The sequence below is a fragment of the Mauremys mutica genome, chromosome 5, assembly GCF_020497125.1.
Source record: "Mauremys mutica isolate MM-2020 ecotype Southern chromosome 5, ASM2049712v1, whole genome shotgun sequence".
Taxonomy (NCBI): domain Eukaryota; kingdom Metazoa; phylum Chordata; order Testudines; family Geoemydidae; genus Mauremys; species Mauremys mutica.
Window position 1 is genome coordinate 33,954,048 of NC_059076.1, and position 20,318 is coordinate 33,974,365.

At 37.8% G+C, this 20,318-nt stretch overlaps 1 protein-coding gene across 6 annotated transcripts in view; it reads right to left on the reverse strand.

The window, feature by feature from the left end:
* The window catches only part of SEC24B (SEC24 homolog B, COPII coat complex component), an 86,856-nt gene that overhangs the window by 34,324 nt on the left and 32,214 nt on the right, over positions 1-20,318 (reverse strand). For 3 of the 6 annotated variants that reach the window (XM_045019194.1, XM_045019192.1, XM_045019197.1), the window contains 7 exons: positions 17,034-17,138; positions 10,896-10,976; positions 9,376-9,551; positions 7,893-8,077; positions 5,448-5,550; positions 3,453-3,579; positions 2,724-2,833 (listed from right to left, as the gene is read on the reverse strand). In XM_045019194.1, the coding sequence (XP_044875129.1) occupies positions 2,724-2,833; positions 3,453-3,579; positions 5,448-5,550; positions 7,893-8,077; positions 9,376-9,551; positions 10,896-10,976; positions 17,034-17,138 (887 nt within the window). Of the gene's footprint in view, positions 1-2,723; positions 2,834-3,452; positions 3,580-5,447; positions 5,551-7,892; positions 8,078-9,375; positions 9,552-10,895; positions 10,977-17,033; positions 17,139-18,648; positions 18,692-20,318 lie in introns of those variants that run through there. The other 3 variants (XM_045019196.1, XM_045019193.1, XM_045019195.1) reach the window with 3 other exon arrangements.

Here is a 20,318-nt window from a genome sequence, read left to right on the forward strand (position 1 = left end):
AGACTACATGAGCAGATGTCTGCTGGTTTAACTCCTGAGTATCCACATCTTTCAAGGCTATTCCTGAGGTATGAGAATCAGTAGGGCCCTGCATCACACACTAATTTCCAGCACCTTCCAGGTGAGAGGAAATGGAGGGAACACAGACTACACAGAAATCCCAAAGACTGATAATGTGTCATGCGTTAAGAACTTCCTACTCTGGGTAACTGATGTAGAATTGATTGCATTTAATATTTTTTCATGTCACAAAGAGGTGCCAAGGTTGTCATGCTCTGCTGGCTGCTAACATTTGTGTTGGAGCACTTTAGATCTGCTAAACCAGTCTGATTGTAGGTTCAAGCATCCAAGATGTGCAGGACTCATGCTGAGAACAAGTGCCCTGCCCATATGAATTGGGAGTGTTTCTTCCCCCTTGTTTATTTAGGTGCACAGTTACTGCTGAGTTGTCTGAGGTTTATCAGGATACATTTGCTATTGCTTTTTGCAGAATGCCAAAATAGCCAGTCTCATTCCTCTTAGGTGCGGTTATGTAAAGGCCTTTTTTCTCTCAGAGACCAGTCTGAGCTAATATGGAACCTGTGATGGTCCTCATTCTATTAGGTTTGTCTCAGTTGTGATATGCAGCCTGTTCAGTTTTTGTACGGTCCTTCCTGTACTGGTGCTTTCACCATTGTAGAGAGTTTCACTTACCGGGTGTCTAAAATTCTCTCTGAGAGCTTGATCTAATGAGATTGCTAGTTGCTGAGCATGTCCTAGAGCATGGCTTGGGCTTTCTGACCTGAGCCCCAGTGAGTCTAATGCTGGCCCTGCTCTCCGGTTTATTTTGGAGGACCCCCTGAAGCCTGCTTGCAGCCCCCGCCAGAGGTCCCAGACCCCTGGTTGAGAACCGCTGTTCTAAAGTGCCACATTTCCCTCATAACCAGATTGTAGCACACAACCCTCAAGCCCCAGAGCCTCAGACTACAGTCTGAGATGCACAGTGAAATTGCAGGCTCAGGTCTAAAACCAGCTCAGTTTTTAAAACCTCTCCTCCTCGGGGAAGACACAGCCTTGTTCAATACCTGCCAATGCATCTAGACAGGTTAGAAACTGTACCAAGCAAAGAGCATTCTTCTCATGCTTGACTAGGAGGTCTATGTTTTTTAACATGTTCCAAATTTCCAAGTTTCTGCAGCTTCACTATGATAAGTCAGCTGACCAAATTTGGAATCTTATAGAATCCCCTCCATGAGAAGACAGCTGCAATCACAGATATGACCTTTGTAAACACCCTCAATATTGAAGCCAGCCCAAAGGGCAGGGAGTGGTACTAGAAATGCCAGTTCAGGGTGAATATTTGATGTTATGGAAATATGAAGACTCTTCTTTTAAAATCTACTGAAGAAACGAAATTTCTCCTAGTCAATCACAGCTAATATAGACTGGAGAGACTCCATCTTGAATTTGAGTCTTGAATTTTAAGCCACTTCAGATCCAAAGTGGATCTTGTCCCCACCTCTATACCTTTTGGAACTACCAATTACCTAGATTAAATTCCCATCAGCTGCTGCTCTCTGAACAATTGCTTTGATATCTAAGAGATATTTCACTGTCCAGAGGTCAGCTTCCTCTTGATGGGGGAAAAAGGAGGATGGTAGAAAATGGCAACCCTGAGAAGGGGGGGGAAGAGCTTAAAGTCAACCTGGGCCACAAATGACCACTATTGTCTGAAATGATCCCTTCCTCTTACAATATAAAGGAAGAGATCCTTCTTTCTCTGAAAATAGGGGAAGGTGACAGTCAGAAACATTACAGCTCTGGAAGGCCTCAAAAAGCAGTTTAGATTTTGAGTCTGATTTAAAAAATGAGCAACTCCCTCCCTTTTAAATCCCAGGCCTAGGTCTGTATTTAACAGATCATCTCTTCTGGAGTGGCTTTTACCTGATGAGTGCTTACACTTCCTAGCTTGTGAAGCTGGCATCACAGACTCACTCCTATAGATTACTGTCCTCAACACCTAAATATTTCATATCACCCTCTTAGAAACACTCTCTTCTTTGCACAAAGCACTATCATTCTGCCTGTACTGCTGCTGGCTGAGTGGGCTGCTTCCACATGTTGCACTATTAGAACCTGCCTCAGGCTGCAAAGGAACTCTCACTTTCCAGCTGAGTGCTGGTCAGTAAAATGGTTGATGGTGCCCAAAATGCTATTGTAGGATGCATGAAAGCTAGGTATTCTCTTATCAGAAAGATTTTCAGGCCCCATTTCCATACTGAACTGGCTACAGTTTCTAGCTGTTAATTTTGTGAGAGGCAGGAATCAATCTGGGGAATGAAAAGGAGTTCTTTGAAAGATGCCAACATTCTTCTGTCTGATCAGTCATTGGTCCTGCCCATCTTTCCAAAGGAAAGGAGAAAGTCAGAGACTGCTGTAGCATTCCCAGTCACAGAATGAGTTTGATGGTCTTTGGCAAATTAGTGTGTAGGTGCCCACATCACAATTGGCATTTTGACACCTTTACTGTCAGTTTTGGCAGAGAGAGATTCAAATGGGAACTGAGACAATTAGTCTTTCAATCCTAAGGGTCCCTCCAAGTGACAATTGAGGCACACTGGTAGGGCACTGTGAGGAAGTTTAAAATGTGAGTGATGTACACACTTTTTAGTGGTAAATAGGGTTATCACTCTAGCATCTTGCACTAGTATTAAATTCACATACTTAAAAATATATATTTTTACCATGTAGTCTGAAGAAGCAATGAACTCCACTGTTGAATTTTGGACCTCTGGCCGTTTATGAGGCTCCCCATAGGATCGTGTCAATGGGTTATACATAAATTCTTCAGGAACTAAACAAAAATTGTGAATCCAAAGTAAATTATTCAGTGACAGATACACAGATTTTGTGCCTATTAGCAACATTCAACATAATGTTAATTGCATTATATGTATTTTAATTACAAAAAGCAGCAATTAGACCATAAACATTTTAAAAGTATGTAAATAAGAAAACAATCAGTGTTGTGAAACCTAAACATCAAGTTAAAGAATCAGAGACAAGAATGTCTATTTTATGGACAACAAAGTACGTGTAAACTCTGTGCTTCCAGTGCCCTACAATGACATGTCTCAACGTGCACTGTATTTACGAAACTGGTTTTTGTCTTTGACTGCTGTTACTTATGACCTTGACTTGACTGTGTATTATGCTAGCAGTCAGTGGAGAAAACTACTTTTGAATTATATAGCTCAGGTCATCCAATCTGATATGGTCCTCTCTGGCTCCTGATATGTTGCACGGTAGCCTTCACTTGGGAAAAATATAGGTGCTTCTGAAAATGAATTAGATATTAAAAATCCTAGATATTCTAGGTGAAAGACATCTCAGTTGTTGATACAAAAGCAAGAATTTTAAATACGTTAGGTAGCTGAAAGAAACCAGCTACTTACCTTTGTAATAAAACTTACCATCATTAACTCGATAGCATAAGTTGCATTTCCACCTCCTTTGGTCAATGAAGGAAACAAAAGGGTTGATATATGTCCTGCAGGATCTGCACCTCACAATGGTGCTTGATGTTATTACAGGTAATTGCTAAAAAATATATAATTGAAAATCTGTAGCAAAGAGGATCCTAGTAAAATTTTTAGAGGACAGGATTGTGCAATATCTCAATCTCTGAAAGCTTCATAAAACCAAAATATTCTGTTAATTTTGTCTCCCACTTAGTCCTTTTAGCTCATTTATATACAGTGCAATATTCATACCTTTACAAACATTCTCTCTTTACAATAGGAAGACATAATAAAGTATTATTTTGACTGAAACAGAATTTGATCTCCCATATACCAGTGTAAATCATGAGTAATTTCATTGAAGTCTATTGTGTTATACTTGTATACAAAATGTTGGAGAGAAGAATCTGGTCCGATAATGGACATTAATATATTTAATTGGATAAAAGGAATCTGATTGATCCCCATGACTACAAGGGTCAGATCAGCAATCATTTTATTGTAATTCTAGATAACTTCAACAGTGTTATTGCTTAAATTATGCAGAAATACTTGTACATCTTAGATGACTGAGGGCACTAGCGGTTGGATCTTGTGCCTGAAAGAATACCCAAGACAAGCGAATATCCACGTGGTATAGCTTCATGCTTTTTTATGTATAAGCAATAGCACTTAATACAGAGAGAGCCATAGGTTTTCATAAAAAGTTAATAAGGACAAGAGCTGCTTAATGTGTGTGCACACTTTCTCAAGCACAGATGTATTTTTAACACAGTATCTGTAGAAATTAGATTCAATGTACCAAAGGAGGAATACAGTTGTTTACTTGTATAGTGTATTATGTATTTTTGAACCTGTTTAGAGAGAGTGGATGAAATGAAACAGCTAGCACTTTTGAAACAGCATTGTTAGAACAAGAGACCATCTTTTTCTATTATTTGAGCATGGCCTATCTGTTATTTAACTCCTCTCCTCGGACTAATCTAAAACCCCATCCCCCCATTCTGCAACAGCAGCAGTCACTTTTGCAGTTAATGGGGAATAGACTTCTCTGGACTTCTGATCCTCATCTACTAAGGAGGTCCTCTGTGAATATGGACAGAGCAATTTGAAAGATTCCATTCCCTCCAGAGAGGAAAGTCAGATGACCACTACTTCAGCAATTCTCCCTGTCTTCCTTAGGAATATCATGAATAAACAGGCTAGATGGACAAATGGATATGCAAATTACTCTAAAATTTTAGTCCTGAATACTGTAAAATAACCAGAGAAATAGGAGGAGCTGCTCCCTGCCCTGCTTCCCCAGAATCTGATCAGTTGTGTTCGTTGAGAAGAGATTCCTGGAAGGGATGGAATCTTTCAGATCTCTCCCTCTAGTTCAAGTTTCACTTTATAAATTAAGAAGTCAAGAGGCAAAACTTCGAATAGCTATTAAATTAAGAGGAACAATCAATGTATGCAGGCATAGAGCACAAGACATGACATTTAAAAAATACCAAGGTAAGCTGTTCACTCTGATGAAGCTTTACATAAAAACAAACAAAGAAAATTTTGCCTGAACCACTCCAACCACACTAAGGTACGTAAAAAGCCTTAATTGTTGCAATTTGTGTAGTTTCTCTAGCAACCTTGTTCAGCTTATTAGATGCTATATTTCATTTTTAAAGAAGGATGAAAGATTTACAGCCATAATTTTTATCTTACAGTAACTGAATCAGTTCATCCTGTTACATTTAAGATAGAATTTTGAAACAAACAAAATTTGACTGTATCAAAGAACAAACACCCGAACAGACAAGTTGAATAGAAATTCTACTTGAAAATAGTTCCACACTTCCTGCTATTACTTACTCCTCAATAAGGCTTAGACAAGATAAGAAAGTACCATACAGTAAAAAGCAAAGCACTATGAGAAGATATTCAAAATAAAAAATATTTAAATTTTACCGTTAGGTCTCTGAAAGGATGCAGCAGCAAACCCAAGGGAAGTTTAGCTTTGTTTAGCAAAGCCTGAGTCTGTGGAATATTTGTCAGCGTACATCGAAATGAACTAGAAAGAAATCATACAAAAATTAGCTCCCAAAGCAAACTTGAACACATATGTTGTATTAGCATGCAACTATATTCTCTGCAATTCAAAGAGTTGTTAAATTTTAAATATTACTAAACCTAGTTTCAAAATAAACAGAAACCATCGCCTAAAACAGCAAGTCTCCTCCAGAGAGAATAATATTTAACTATAAATGCAGCACAAAATGAAAAGCTGAAAGTATTGCATTTCAACAGGAAATGCACATTGGAGCTATTATTGAGTTTTAAAAAAGAACAAACAATGGGGGGAGGTCTAGTACCCAAAGTAATTTAAACTTTGAGATGGTATTTTCATTCATGATAAATATTTCCTGATCTCAGAACTCACTAAAGGAAAATTGTACTTGCTAGTTGTTGAAAAGTTATTTTAATGTGAGAGGGAATATAGGAGGATCTCAATGTTTCCCTCCCACAAAGAATTGTTATGAGTCATCCTCTTCTCTGATGGACGTGGAACGGATGAGACTTCCTAAAAACTTATTAATGCCACTCAATATAGTAACCAAAGGGGAATAGCTCCAGTCACACATAAGGAGTCCAGAATAGGAGTACTGCCTCCAAAGTGCTCCAGGCGTGGGACTGAATATGACCCACTCTCATTTCCCTCCTGCTCACAAAACAATACATTGCCATTAGACCACCAAGCTGACCCAAATTTATCTACTGGATTAAAGCTTCTTTCAGCATTGCAAATATGTTTTTTGGAGCAGAGACTCTCTCTTTGTTTGCATGTGCCTGGCACAATTGGTCCTAACTAAGGGTATGTCCATACTTACCGCGCGGGTCGACGTGGTGAGTTCGACTTCTCGGAGTTCGAACTATCGCGTCTAATCAAGACGCGATAGTTCGAACTCCCCACGCGCTCCGGTTGACTCCGGAACTCCACCACCGCGAACGGCGGTGGCGGAGTCGACTTTGGAGCCGCGGAGTTCGCGTAGCTGAAGTCGCGTACCTTAGTTCGACATCCCCCCCCCGTAGTGTAGACCAGGCCTTAGTGGAGGCCTTTATGCACTACTACAATTTAAATGTTTAATCATAATAATCATAATGTCTCTACTACTAACACACAAATGGCTGGATTATTGCAGTATGCCTGGTACATCCTTCAAAAGCCGCATGCTAGTGACAGGCAATGCAATACTACATAAAATTTCCAAAGATTGAATGACTGTAGGTTCCTATTTGTTTCAGGTGCAAGCCAACATCCTTAGCCTGTCATGTTCTGGGTCCTGGCTACTGGAAAGACTGCCTCTCTCCTAAAGTGCTACCATCGCAGCTGAAATCAGTTGGGATTCAAATCAAGGGACTAGAAGGGAAAGGATCCCAAGACATTCTCACCATAAGGAAGTTCGATTTGAAACTTGTTTCTTCCACTGGTCTCCCAGAGACCAAATCTGTTGGGCTGTTAGGGCACAGTGTAAAGCATATCTCTTTCCTTAGGCTTTTGCCCAGCTTTAAGATTATGGGGTTATATTTTAATAACAGATCTTCCAGTGTTGACACCGATCACTAGTCACATACAGTGAGAAGGGATTTTTTAGATCTCATCATTGGCTGAACTCTGCTCCCACTGATGGCAATGGTAAAACTGCCAATGACTTTACTGGGAGCAGTTAGACCGACGCTGGGTGCTTTTGAAAATTCCACACTTAAAAAAATATATCAGAAACTGAGTATTTTTTATTTTTATAAATTTATTGCTTTTGCATATGATCTCAATTTGTCTTTGTGACCACCACAAATGATGGTAAATAGATTTTATCAATGAGTAAAATGAGGCAAATAGAGGTAAAGTGATTTGCTCAATGTCAGAAGCAAATCAGTGGTAGAGTTGGAACTAGAACGCTGCCTAGTCTTATTATGGTAAGTTTCATGAAGATTGTTTCAATAACTAGTTTATAAAATGTTCTCGATTTAAGAATGCCAGGGCCTTGAGGTGAGAACAGTATGTTGTTCCAGTAGAAAGGAATACCATAAATTACTCAACAGGGACCTCCCCAAACATAAAGCAACAATATTGGTAGACTCTAAAAAGGTCTCATCTAGTTGCCCTAAGAATAGTAGCCATTGATGGCAGGAGATGTAAATTAGAAACAGCTTCAGTGTTCACACAGAAGTGAAGAGGACTTCACCTCTTCTCTCCAGAGAAAACAGACTACACTGGTTGACCAGTGAAAGAAGAATACTGTGGTCAATTTCATCCCTTATAAATTTTTTAAATTATTATTCTTAACTAACTTATGAAATGTCACAGAAAAATGCGATGTCTAATATACCCAAAATTGAAAACAGTATACCTACTCTGGACTGCAATTTAATTTTCTAAGGTCTGAATTCAAATTAGGCACAGGAGCTAGAACTGGAGAAACAGGAAGAATATTCCTATCTTGTGTAAGGTTTACTGGTCTCAAGCTTTCTGGCTGCTGAGAGTGCTGTAGACTTAATCCTCCTAAGGTGGATGATAATTGGTTCACACCAGGATACTGCTGAAAAAAAAAAAAAAGCATTGCAAAACAGAAATACTACATGTTTAATGAACATAATCTTAATTCATTACACTATTCTTTCAGATCACCATTAAGGAAGATATAGCAGTAGCTAATAATCCTTTGCTGATGAGAAGAGACGTGTAATTTTAAAGGGTTACACAAGCGGACAACACTTCCCAGAATCTTAGCATATACTTCTTTGAGTAACATTCAGTCTACAGCATAAAATATAATTTTACAGGAGGTGCATAATCCTCATTTTCAAGACACTCCTATTAAACATTGTCTAAAGAAACCTAGAGGTAAATCAGCCCAGATATTACAAGAAAACTGATATTTTCCCCCCTCTTCTAAAGAGGTCACTTTTTTCTTTTGTCAAACCAGAAAAACAGGCTATACATTCTATTCTCTCTCTCCAATCCGGGGTAAACCCCAGACTACATTGTGCATTCCCTTGTTTCTGTAGCATTTAGAAAGATTATTTTAAATAAGTATTTGTAAAAGCTCTCTCAATTTAAAACAAAAATCTAATCGAATTTTATTTTTTAAAATTAAAAAATGCTTCAATTTCATTACCCATAACTGCCTGAAGTCAACAAAGTGTAGTATTATCACAAAGAAGGTTGTAAAACAGCTTTTAAAAATATCTCTTTGGCTCTAATCTTAGTTTCCAGGTGAATGCCCAATTGTTTTTTATTAATAAAGTATGGAGGGGTTAAGACTATGAACCAAGCACAGAAAGGGAAACATTAGGTTAAACAGAGCTATGCTTTCCTTTTCCTTTAGAAGAATTTTTGCTTATACTAACCAATCTGCATTCCCCAAAGTGAAAAAGTACTGTCTTTTGGGTATACTGTCATCTAGTACTACTGTACACAGATCAATGGGAATTTTGGATTGTATATTGGGAAATTACTGGTCTTCCTCTTTATTGAATGTTTAACTATAACAAATCTTCAGTTTCTTTCTCCTTCAAAAATAACAATTTAATAAAAGCTTAAAATATTCAAATTTAAAAAGTTCCCCCCACCCCCGTAAAAGTTAACAAGTAATTGCATGGGCTACAGCAATTTGTTGGTCCTCTCCCCAATAATTCAAGTAGCCATCTCATTCATTATTTTGAAGTTAGAGCTACTACATCAATATTCAGACTTGCTTGATATTTACAGTTCTCACATTTAAAACTACTCATTTTTAAGAGAGACTATTGGGAACTATGTCAAAGGCACATCACTATAAGCTTTATAAAAGGATTGAAAAGAAACATCAAATAATTTCTCAATTAAAAATCTCACTTGAGGATATTGCTGAAACCCAGAATGGTGGCCTGGATTACTGGGCTGCATAGCAGAAGTAGATGGTGTTGCATTCTGGTATCCAGGTTGAAGAGTTGGGTATCCGTAACCAAAGGGCTTAGGCGTCCTTGATGTCTGAGGAGTAGGAGCTGGACTACTTGCCGCAGAATTTGTTTCTAGGATAGGGAAAACAAATATTTTTTAAAATTATCTGTCTACTGCATTTAAATACAATAAGAAGCAAAATACAGCAGCTGATCATGAGAATAATGCTTTTGTTAATTATAAAGAAACAACCCAAAAATTTCTCTGCATTGACCAAATGGATATTGTAAAACAGCAGAAAAAAAGTTTCTCGCTGTTAGTACCGGGGGCAATACACTGGGGAGCACTGTTTTCTAACTCTCCTCTGCATTTAATTAAATGCATCTGATCTACTAAGCAATTGGAACTTCATAATGTCATTTTATAGTTTCCCCTTTTTAATAGAAAGGTAAGAGAAAATAAATTGCAAAAATATAAAAAATAAAATCCCCTTAATTATATTTTTTTCTCCAAGACTGCTCATGCTCTCAAATCTCCCCTGCCCTGCAAACTGCACCAAGACTTATTGATCTGTAGCCTCTCTTAGTCACCCATGATGAGATTTCTAAATTTTATTAAGAGGCTAATTCTGTCTTCAAGGGTGTACATGGGATTTCTGTTGAAGTCAATGTAAGCCCCACATATGTATCCAAGGACAGAATATGGCCTAACTGTTTTAAAAGGCTGGAGTTATTTGTAGCACGCAGCTACTATTCAGATAGTTTGTTACAAAGTGGTAAGGAGAGGTAGACTGGACAAGAAACAGAAGCATAGCATACTGATTATGGACTGAGATGTCTCAATAGCTCTCAGAGGGGGAAAAAATAGCAGTTTTGAAACTGGCACAACAGCTCAGCAACTTTAACATGTGGAATAATACACCTTAAACTATCATCCACCGCCAGGGTGAATAGAGGCTAGAAGGTCTACCTGGAGTAGAGGCATGGTAGTGCAAGTCACCTGCAACAACCTCCCTAAGGGGCAAGAGTTGGCCTGTGCAAGCCGGGAAAGTTGACAAGACCAGAGACTCTGGGGATGGTTGCAGAGAAATTTAAACCTGGCACCCTCATCCCACCTCAAAAAGATAAATTCTCTCAAGCAGTGGGTGCCCACAGGAAAGAATCAAAGCTGACATGAGTAAAATGCTACTCAACTCTATAGTGCTATATAAATGTTTTGTAATAACAAGACAGCTGAATTGTGAATCACACAATTTATAATTTAATGGATATCTCATTGCTGATGATTGAAAGGGAGGCATTAAGGATAAGCAGGAATCCATGATGAGATTACAGGGAATCTAGAGTAAGAGGAAATGGGTGATGTTTTTTAAAAAGAACAACCTGAAAAACTAGAACTGTATATTATAAAACTAACTTTGTTTTGTTATACATTAACAACAACAATTCAGAATTAACATGCAGCAAAAAGCTCACCTGGATATCCACCTCCTTCAAGGGCATCATAATTGTTGATAACAGGAGAGGCACTGCTAGTAGTGGAGGAGCTGTCAATAGCTAAAAATAAATACAAAAATAAAACAAAGATTTGCTTTAAGCAATGGCAAACTTCTGTGAGGACAGGTCTTCAGAGAACATTGTTTCTTAAACTTCTATTAAGAAACTGTTAGAGAGATACAGGAAAAATATTGTACTAAGAATCCAACAAAGATATTACTATTGGAAAACACAAAGATCATACCTAAATATAGCCAATTTGGTATTCAGAAAATATGGAAAAAGCAACAAATGGATAAGGACAAAAATAAAATTAAAATTATTTCTTATTTCAAAAAGGTTTTTAGACAACCATTTATAAATTCTTTTTAATCTAAAAGAATTCAGGTAATTTAAAGCATTTCTATTTATACTGCCTCAATGGCAGCATTCAGCACTCCCATATCATGGGAGACTTCCAAAGGTCTTCGAAGGGAGTTTTGCCTAAGTTGAGAGTGCTGGATAGAGTGTTTTGAAGTAACCGTTTCATTTGAAATTTTCCAACGTCCCTCCTTTCATATGCTGTTGTAATAAAGAGTGGCTTGTTTTATTGTTAAATGCAAAAGCTCTAATACACTCTACTGAATATTGCTTATTACAGTTCTCTGCCCTAGCCGTAACAGAGGAAAATCTGGTGTAGACAAAAGGCATACCTAAACACACTAATAAAATAAGTCAGGTAAAGAGTAATTTTTTAAAATTGCGTAGACTACTGATGCATAATTAATTCTTCCTAGTGCCACATACTTATTCTCTATTTAACTGATTATCTGGATTGTAATACATTAAATAAAAATAAGAAAATGTTTCAAAAGCGTTTGTTAGTGCAGTTTCATATACATTTGCCACAAGAATAGGACAGGAGAGTAGAGACACTTTGTATGCCTGCTCCTTAGAAACAAAAACACAAATGGATAATTTTGGCCTCTGAAATCTGGTATCTGAACTACAAGTCACAAAATGCAACACAAAGAAAATAGTACACGTAAGTGTTCAGACAAAACAAAGCTACATACAATTTTTGTGGATGGGAGAGACAGGATGGAAGGCCTTAAGAGATTCCTCCACTGCTGCCTCAAGGTTACCAGCTACTACAACTCATCCTTCCTAGTGAAGCCAAAGTGGGTTTCAGAAAGACATTAATGGAGAGAGCATGCTGGCTTAGCAAACTGGAATGGGGAAAGTGTTTCATGCATAGGAGCAGAGTGAAATGCATGTGGGAGACAACATTACTAGAAAATGGAGACACCACTATTGTAATGATTACTTTGGCATTTCAATTATAACTATTTCTATGAAGTTTTTAACTAGGGTGTAAAACAAGGCTTAAACTCAACTTTCAAAATCAGTTACTCTTAGGAACAAAGTTTTATTTGCCTCTTTAAAATTTGTTTTAAAGTATAGTGTTAATTAAAAATAAACTTGTGAACTTAGTAAACACCTTCCTTTGTTATATTCACTCATGAGCTTGAAAAACAACATTTCTTTCCCTACCAAGTTTTCTCTTTTTTCCCCCAATTAGGTGAAAAATCCTAGGAGCTGAAGCAAACAAAATTCTTGTTTATTCAGCAGCAGCATAGCTTCTGTAAATTTGGTTAATCAACACTAATTAAAAGCCAAAAGGGGAGATTATTTCCAAGCTCAACAAAATATGGTAGGTGCACACACTCTAAGAGGACACTACTACCCAATTATATTCATTTAAGGTAGGTCAAGTTTTGTGAATGTTCTGATGTCACAGGTTAGTTGCAGAAAATATTTCTCATTTATTCAACAGTAAATTAGATTCCCTACAATTTACTGTATCAATCCACACTATCAATCAGATATCAAATCAGTTTGCACTAGTCATTCATTAAGATGTCACTATGTAATGATCAGACTATATGGCAGAATAAAGCAGACACTTCAAAGCTTCACTTTAATGAATGCATAGCAAAAACTGATTACTATGCAAAATTTCATGCTAAAATTAAGCATGAAAAATATATATCTCAAGGTGTAGCACTCTAATTAGGTAGTACTGGCATAAAATCAATAGCTATGAAGCAGAAATTAATATATATATATTTTAATGAATACAACGAAGTCAAAGTACATATCTCCAAAGAATAATGTGAAGATCTTTGAGAGATGAATGGCAGCTTGGAAGCACAGATGTTAACTTTTTTTTTCCCAGTGTCATGTTAAAAACGTAATTAAATCTGAATTATTTTTGGTTTCTTCTACAAAAGTTCTCCAGGCCAACTCTAGGAGAAAGATACAGTATGAAAGAGGATTATAGTTGGAGAGAAACATCTCAGGTTTTCTGTGTAATGGTTCTACTAATAAGTCTAACATGATGAAAAGAAGAATATGACTCCTCATATCCTATAAGAAACGTTTGACCCCATCGCCCTGAAGATCTTTTATGTACTGTCCCTACCCCCTGAAAAATTAATCAGAGAGCCAACATATACTGAGAATTCTGAGCAGGTCTACAGATTTCCCCCCCCCCATTGCAAGGCATATTTTGTTGATTGCACTACTCCATACTATTATTCTGACATGTTGCATTTTACTGATACCAACCTATGACTGGGCTCTGATTCAGCGAGGTACTTACATATTTATTTGACTTCAATAGGAATCCTCACATGCTTAAATTTAGTCACTTATCTTGGTGAATCAGGATTATAACAGTATTCATTTCTTTGTATACCTTACATATTAGTAACAGAGTTCCCTCCAAATTACCGACTCTTCCAGTATCAGCAGCAAAGAATCCTGTGGCACCTTATAGACTAACAGACGTTTTGGAGCATGAGCTTTCGTGGGTGAATACCCACTTCGTCGGATGCAAGGGTATTCACCCACGAAAGCTCATGCTCCAAAACGTCTGTTAGTCTATAAGGTGCCACAGGATTCTTCGCTGCTTTTACAGATCCAGACTAACATGGCTACCCCTCTGATACTCTTCCAGTATCATGTACTAAGTGACTCGAATAACAGTGTACAAGATAACCATCAGTACAATATACACAAAATGTCGTTGATACCATAAACTGTAATGTTGCCATCGGGTTCTGTGGTTTGTTCTGCAATCACTGCAGCTGGAATTTGAGACACTTTTGTAACCAGATTTCTACCACTGTAGTGGTATACTTGTTGCACAAGGAAGAATCTATTTTGTACCTCTGACTCTTTAGTTCAATACAGTGAAATCTAAGAAACAGACCTACTATTAAAGTCCCCTACATGCAATATCTAGTCTAAGCAAAATAAAGTGGCATTTTGTTGCCAGGACTTTAATGGTATTATTCTGCTTGAAGTGATAGAGCAGTAGTTCTCAAACTTTTGTACTGGTGACCCCTTCCACATAGCAAGCCTCTGAGTGCAACCCTCCCTTATAAATTAAGAACACTTTCTTATATATTTAACACCATTATAAATGCTGGATGCAAGGCGGGGTTTGGGTGGAGGCTGACCGCACGTAACCCCCTTGTAATAAACTCATGACCCCCTGAGAGGTCCTTATCCCCAGTTTGAGTACCCCTGTGATAGAGGGTCCAATTCTGTTCCCATTGAAGTCAACAAAAGCAGTGAGCCTAGAATTAAGTAGTGCTATTTGTGAGAGTAAACGTCAAAATTTATCCTTTCTTAATCTTGACAAAAAATTTACAATGAACATCTAATGACCAATGTACAAATATTATTGGTTAAAAAACTGATAATGCTAGTAACATAATTATACATATTTTACCACCTTTCTTCAGCATCACTTCTAAGTAGGTAACAAACTAGATAATCAGATTACATAGAGAGCAACTGTTATAAAGAACAATTTAGCAGAAAACATTCCTCAGATTTATAAAATAAGATAGGGATAAACAATTTAAAATTAAGCAGGATAAAGATTTCATTTAAGATCATTCACCAACAAACCTGAATTCTGCTTTTATTCAATTTTAATTTTCAAAAACTCTGAAGACTAAACGGATTAATTTAATTTCATTCAGAAATAGATTCTGGCCTCTGCAAAATGCTAACAATTAGTCTTTTTTTTAATACATGGGGATTGCAAAAACAATCTTTTTCTTTGGAGGAGTGGGGGGAATGTTACTCTAGGTATGCCTTTTTGTTAAGAGAACTCTCAAGAAACACTTCTTGATGCTCAGTTAAATGCTTTCTGAACAAAAAACCTTCAATGAAAGAGCACCTCCAACTGAACTCAATGGGTAGGATACATGAGCTGGTGTAAGACACAAGCAAACAAATCAGAGACAAGAAATTATTCTCAAAATATCCTTCTAAATCACTGCAGAAAACAAACTTCTATACAGCATACAACAGCTGAGTAAAACTTTCATGACTAACAGCCTGCTGAGCATTTTTTTCAAAAGAGGCACTTGCAGGAGCAGTACGTAAAGGCATTGACGACTGGTAAAAGCATAGAAATACGCTTCCAGTGTGGCTCCTGTACATTGTTCCAGAGAAGTAACCATTCTCTACACCCCCAAAGCAGTGAATGTCCTTATGAAATAAGCATAAATTGAGCCTGGAGCCTCTTCAGCTTTTAACAGTAGGACTTCCCCATAATCCTCAAAACCAACAGCACACTTAGTAGTAAACCATACAAGAGGTTGCATATGTTTACCAGTAGGATGAATCAATGGTTACATATCTCACTCTCTCAAGAGGGCTCTCTTAAAGGAGATATTTAACACTCTCCTCACCATCAAGGCTGTAGATCTACTTCTCTTTTAGGGTTCATGCAGAGCAAGAAAAACAAATAGTGACCTGAGAAACTATCAGAAAACTTTGAACTAGTTTTGAAACTAAACCATTCTGATAAAAAACAAACATGGATCCTTGCAGTGAAAAGCCTGAAACTCCCAACAATCCTACCCAAACAAACTGCCAGAAGTAAAACAGTTTTCAAAGTAAGTGACCTCTCTAAATTATCCACAAGGGTTTGGGAGAGATAATCCATAAAGACAAACAGGGTTAAGACCTCACAAGAAAAAGGGAGGACAGCTTTGGTCTCACTTTATCTGTCACCCTAAATACTTTCAGGTAAGTGACTGTGGACAAATACTCTATTACACATAATTAAGGCTCCATTATGAAATTGCACAAAACCAATACTCTGTTACATCTCTCTCTCTCTCTCTTTTTTTAAAGGAAATGAAATATCACAACAAAGGTTGAGTGGAGAGGGGCAGAACTTTCTTAAAGTGTGCCAAATTCTGAAGGTCTATCATTTTGCAATAGATGTGGAGATGAACTACTTGTGGGCCAACAGAAACATGGCAATCACTTTCTCGGAGATCTATATTTTTCTTTATAAAGACTATCGTCCCAAAAGCCATGCCAAGAGGCATTGGTGATATCATACTGCTCACTGGCACATCAGAAAAGGAGAGAGAGGATGATCTTGAGCTTAAGTCACTAGACAGAGTACATCAGGAGTTTTACTATTTTCCTTTCTCTGTCTCCTAAAACTAAAACAGACTTGTCTTTCCTGATACTGAAGAGTACTAGAGGATGGGTTCCATATACACTTATTGCCTTAAAAATAATACCGGTATTTACTATATTACAACATATTTTCCTTTATTACACTATTTACAATGTTTCCTATACTTAGAAGGAGAAATATAAAAAAACCTGATAAATTTAACTATCATAGGTGGTAAAATATCTACATATATAGCCGTAACAGAGCTAAACCAATCATCATCCAAAAACTCTACATCCAAACACATTCCATTAGAACATTACAAGTTTGCTGAAAGTTAGCATACTGAAATTAAAACAGCCTTGTGAAGTGCAACCTTTACACTATATAATACAAAGATGCATGTTACCTCAGAGGAAAAAAACATTGTACTGAACAATTGCCAATTACTACACTCCATTTTTCACTACCACATTCATACAAGAGTTGTAAATTTTCCCTTAGCTTGCTAGATGTCTGAAGACTTGCAACTACTTTTGGGTTTAAATTTTTAATTTTAATAATTCAAGGAGGTGGAAATATGAATACAAAACTTGGGTAGAAAAAAAGCAATATACTGGTGTAAAGCTAAAGCAGACCTGCTTCCTCATCCTCCTCATCCTCTTCCTCATCATCTGAACTTGATGACAAGGGAGCTGGTGCAGAGCTAGCTTGATTATTAATATATCCACCATACTGCATGCCTGTGAAGTGGAAAGCACAAACACAAGAGTCAAACAGACAGGAAAGATGAGAAACAAAAGTCACAAATCATTGCATTAAAAGTGAGAGAAATCAGGCATTCCAGAGAACATCCTAACATGCAAGTGATGAAAGTTCATTAATAGTCTAAGAGAGCTAGATCATCTCTCTATGTAGTTTAGCAGAAGCAGCTTTTTAGTGAACTAGTTTGGTTCAGCATTAGTAGTGCCTAAGGAAAACTAGTAGGAAGGTATACATATAAGAATGAATTAATATATTATATACGCGTGTGTGCGCGTATGTATGTGTGTGTGTGTATATCTATATCGATATCGATATCGATATAGATATAAAAATATATAAAATTAAACATTTTTCCTCTGGACACAGAAAGAATAAGTTTGCTTGGCAAACCTGCCCTTTTAAAAACGAATCATCCGAATTATTTAGTATTTTGCAGTTTAGAAAGAAGAGCAATGAAATATATCACTGCCTCACTGTATAAGGGTACACATATTCCACCTTTCCGTGTTTCCCATCACACTCTTACCGTGCACTTTAAACAAGATATGCCACTTTAATAAGTGTTAGCACTACTGTGCCGGTTGACTTGGTCGAGATTGTCAAAAATGAGGGCCTAAAAGCTAGGCTCATAAGGCCATATTAGGCACCTAAATACATGGCCTGATTTTCAAAAGCACTAAGCACCCAGGAACATCACCACAGAACATTCTACAAACTGTAACAGTTTTTAATACAATAGACACTGTACACAAATACAAACAATACACAAGGCACTAGATACATATATTGTGTAAAGATGTGATGTATAGCAATGTTAAGTACTGATCAGTTGACACTTAGTGTGTGCAGAACTACTGACTTGACAAACTACGCAAGTACTCAAAATCTTGAACATCTGTTGATTTTATAGATGCAACTTACCATAGTTTTCTTCTTGGCAGCCCAATGGACTACTATGCTTTAAAAAAATTAACTCAGATACTTCCAAAGTTTTGAAGAGTTCTGGTTTTTTTTTTAATAGAAGTCCTGAATTTACACTGGACTAGTATACCATACATTAGACATGACAATATATTTGACATTCTATTATTACCATAAAATTGTTGCAGATAAATCATATACACCTTGGCATTCATGTATACATACAATGATGTGTATATGTAACAACATTCAATTACTAACTCAAACTGTTTTAACTGTTATACAGTGAGCCATATTAACATGTATTTTATTACAATACAAAATCTAGCCATCACATCATTCTGCTTTAAAAAGAGTCTCAAATGAACAAATCAGGAGTATTTAAATTATACTTAATACAACTCAGCGGGGACAATTTGAAGAGCAGCTACCGAGCCAATGGAAGAGGAAATAAGAAACCAAAAAGAATACCAGAACATTGTCCAGCCACGCCAGAAGAAAGACAGGAGGCTATGGATATGGTTTAATTAGGCCGCAATTTTATTCACTTAAAATATTTTCAAGTACCTGGCAAAAAGTAGTACAATGCAGGCATTTCCCTAATCATTTCCACCTAATGTCCAACCTGCTTCCAGCCATCCTGCTGCTGGACCCCCACCATCCTCCTCTCATATGAGATAAAATGGGGCTATGAAAGGAGGGAGGGCCACTCCCTGCTGTATCAGCTTTAAGAGAGAACAGAAAAAAAAAGAGGGTGGTCAGCTCCACACTGTAGCAGACTTAGGAGCCCCAAATACCCCTTTACTCAGCTCTCTTAAGTGATGCTTCCCTTCAAATCCTTTTCTAATCCATTTTATCCAATAACCATATCCCTTACATAATGAGTACACATATGCTTGGCTACCTCCTCCCACCCTGTCCCTGACAGGATCCTAGATATTGACTGATTCCTCCCTTAATATTAGAGAAACAGGTGTACTCAATTTTCCCTGAATAATTCAGGTGCCACTAAGATATGTCCCAATGAGAAATCATCAAACTCCCTTGGTTACATATGAATTTAGCCACCTCCCAATTCACATACCTGCCCATTATATTGACCCAAGGAGGATTCATGGCCCCCTTCTATATCCTATGTTGCAACATATGAGACCAAATAATTGTCACCCCAGGGAAAAACTCCTGGATCTGCACCACATCACCCTTAACTCTGAGCATCAATTCAACTCCCTTATACCTTCACAAATAGTTTTCAACAAAGAGAACAATAACTGCAATCAGTTTCTGCTCCTAGGCTGCCAAAGTGTGTACAAGGGGAATCAACTGTTCCCATAGCATGCTCTGTCATCCACATTAGCTCAGGACTACCACCCTACCTAGACACAGATGTGAACTGCCAGATGATCTGAAAGCCCACTTGTGCATCCAGTATACAATATTGTACCTACAGATCCACACTACTGTTTGCTTGGTCTATTTGCATGATTCTGAAATTGGAAACAGTAAAATTAGTTCAGATTCTCTACCTCGGTTCTCACATATGTCCCATATGCACTTGAATGTCATTGCTCTGGAATGAGTGGGGACCAAATTATGCTACCAGTCATGTGAACCCTAAAAGCCCTTTTCTGAAAACTAACAAGTTGGTATGTTGCGAGGGGCCTTCCGTCACCAAGAATAAAGAGGGGCCCCTCTTCAATCGGTCTCTTCTCTCTAAGTCCTTAGTGGGCAAATTCTGGCCTCACTCCCCTCCTGTAGTATGATGGACTCACCTCATCCCCTGTACGGGGGGCCTCAGGGCCAAGACAACTGATTGTACCTCCCAGTGTAAATTCCTCTACTCCAAAGCCCATTTCAAAGTATCCCTCATTGACCCAAGTGCTAGCTCACTCATTCTAAAAGTTCCAAAAAACTACAAGGAATGCAGTCTTGAACAAGGCTGACTCCTGTCTACTTCTGCATATTTAGGTGAGAACTTGCACCACATCCCCAAGCGTCTGAACAGTGATTGGACCACAGCAATCCTCTCTGGGGCCCATGTCTTGAGGCTACGCTACTAAAAAGCTCCAAACTAAGAACCCACTACACGGATCTGGGTAACCCCTTATTCTACTGGCACACGTAAGGCATGAGAAGGGACCAAAGATGCCAGCCCACAGGTTGCCAGACACAATGTACTGAAGTTTCTGATCTTCCAGAATAAGTGATATCATTGACAGGCCCTCCCCCTCCTCTGA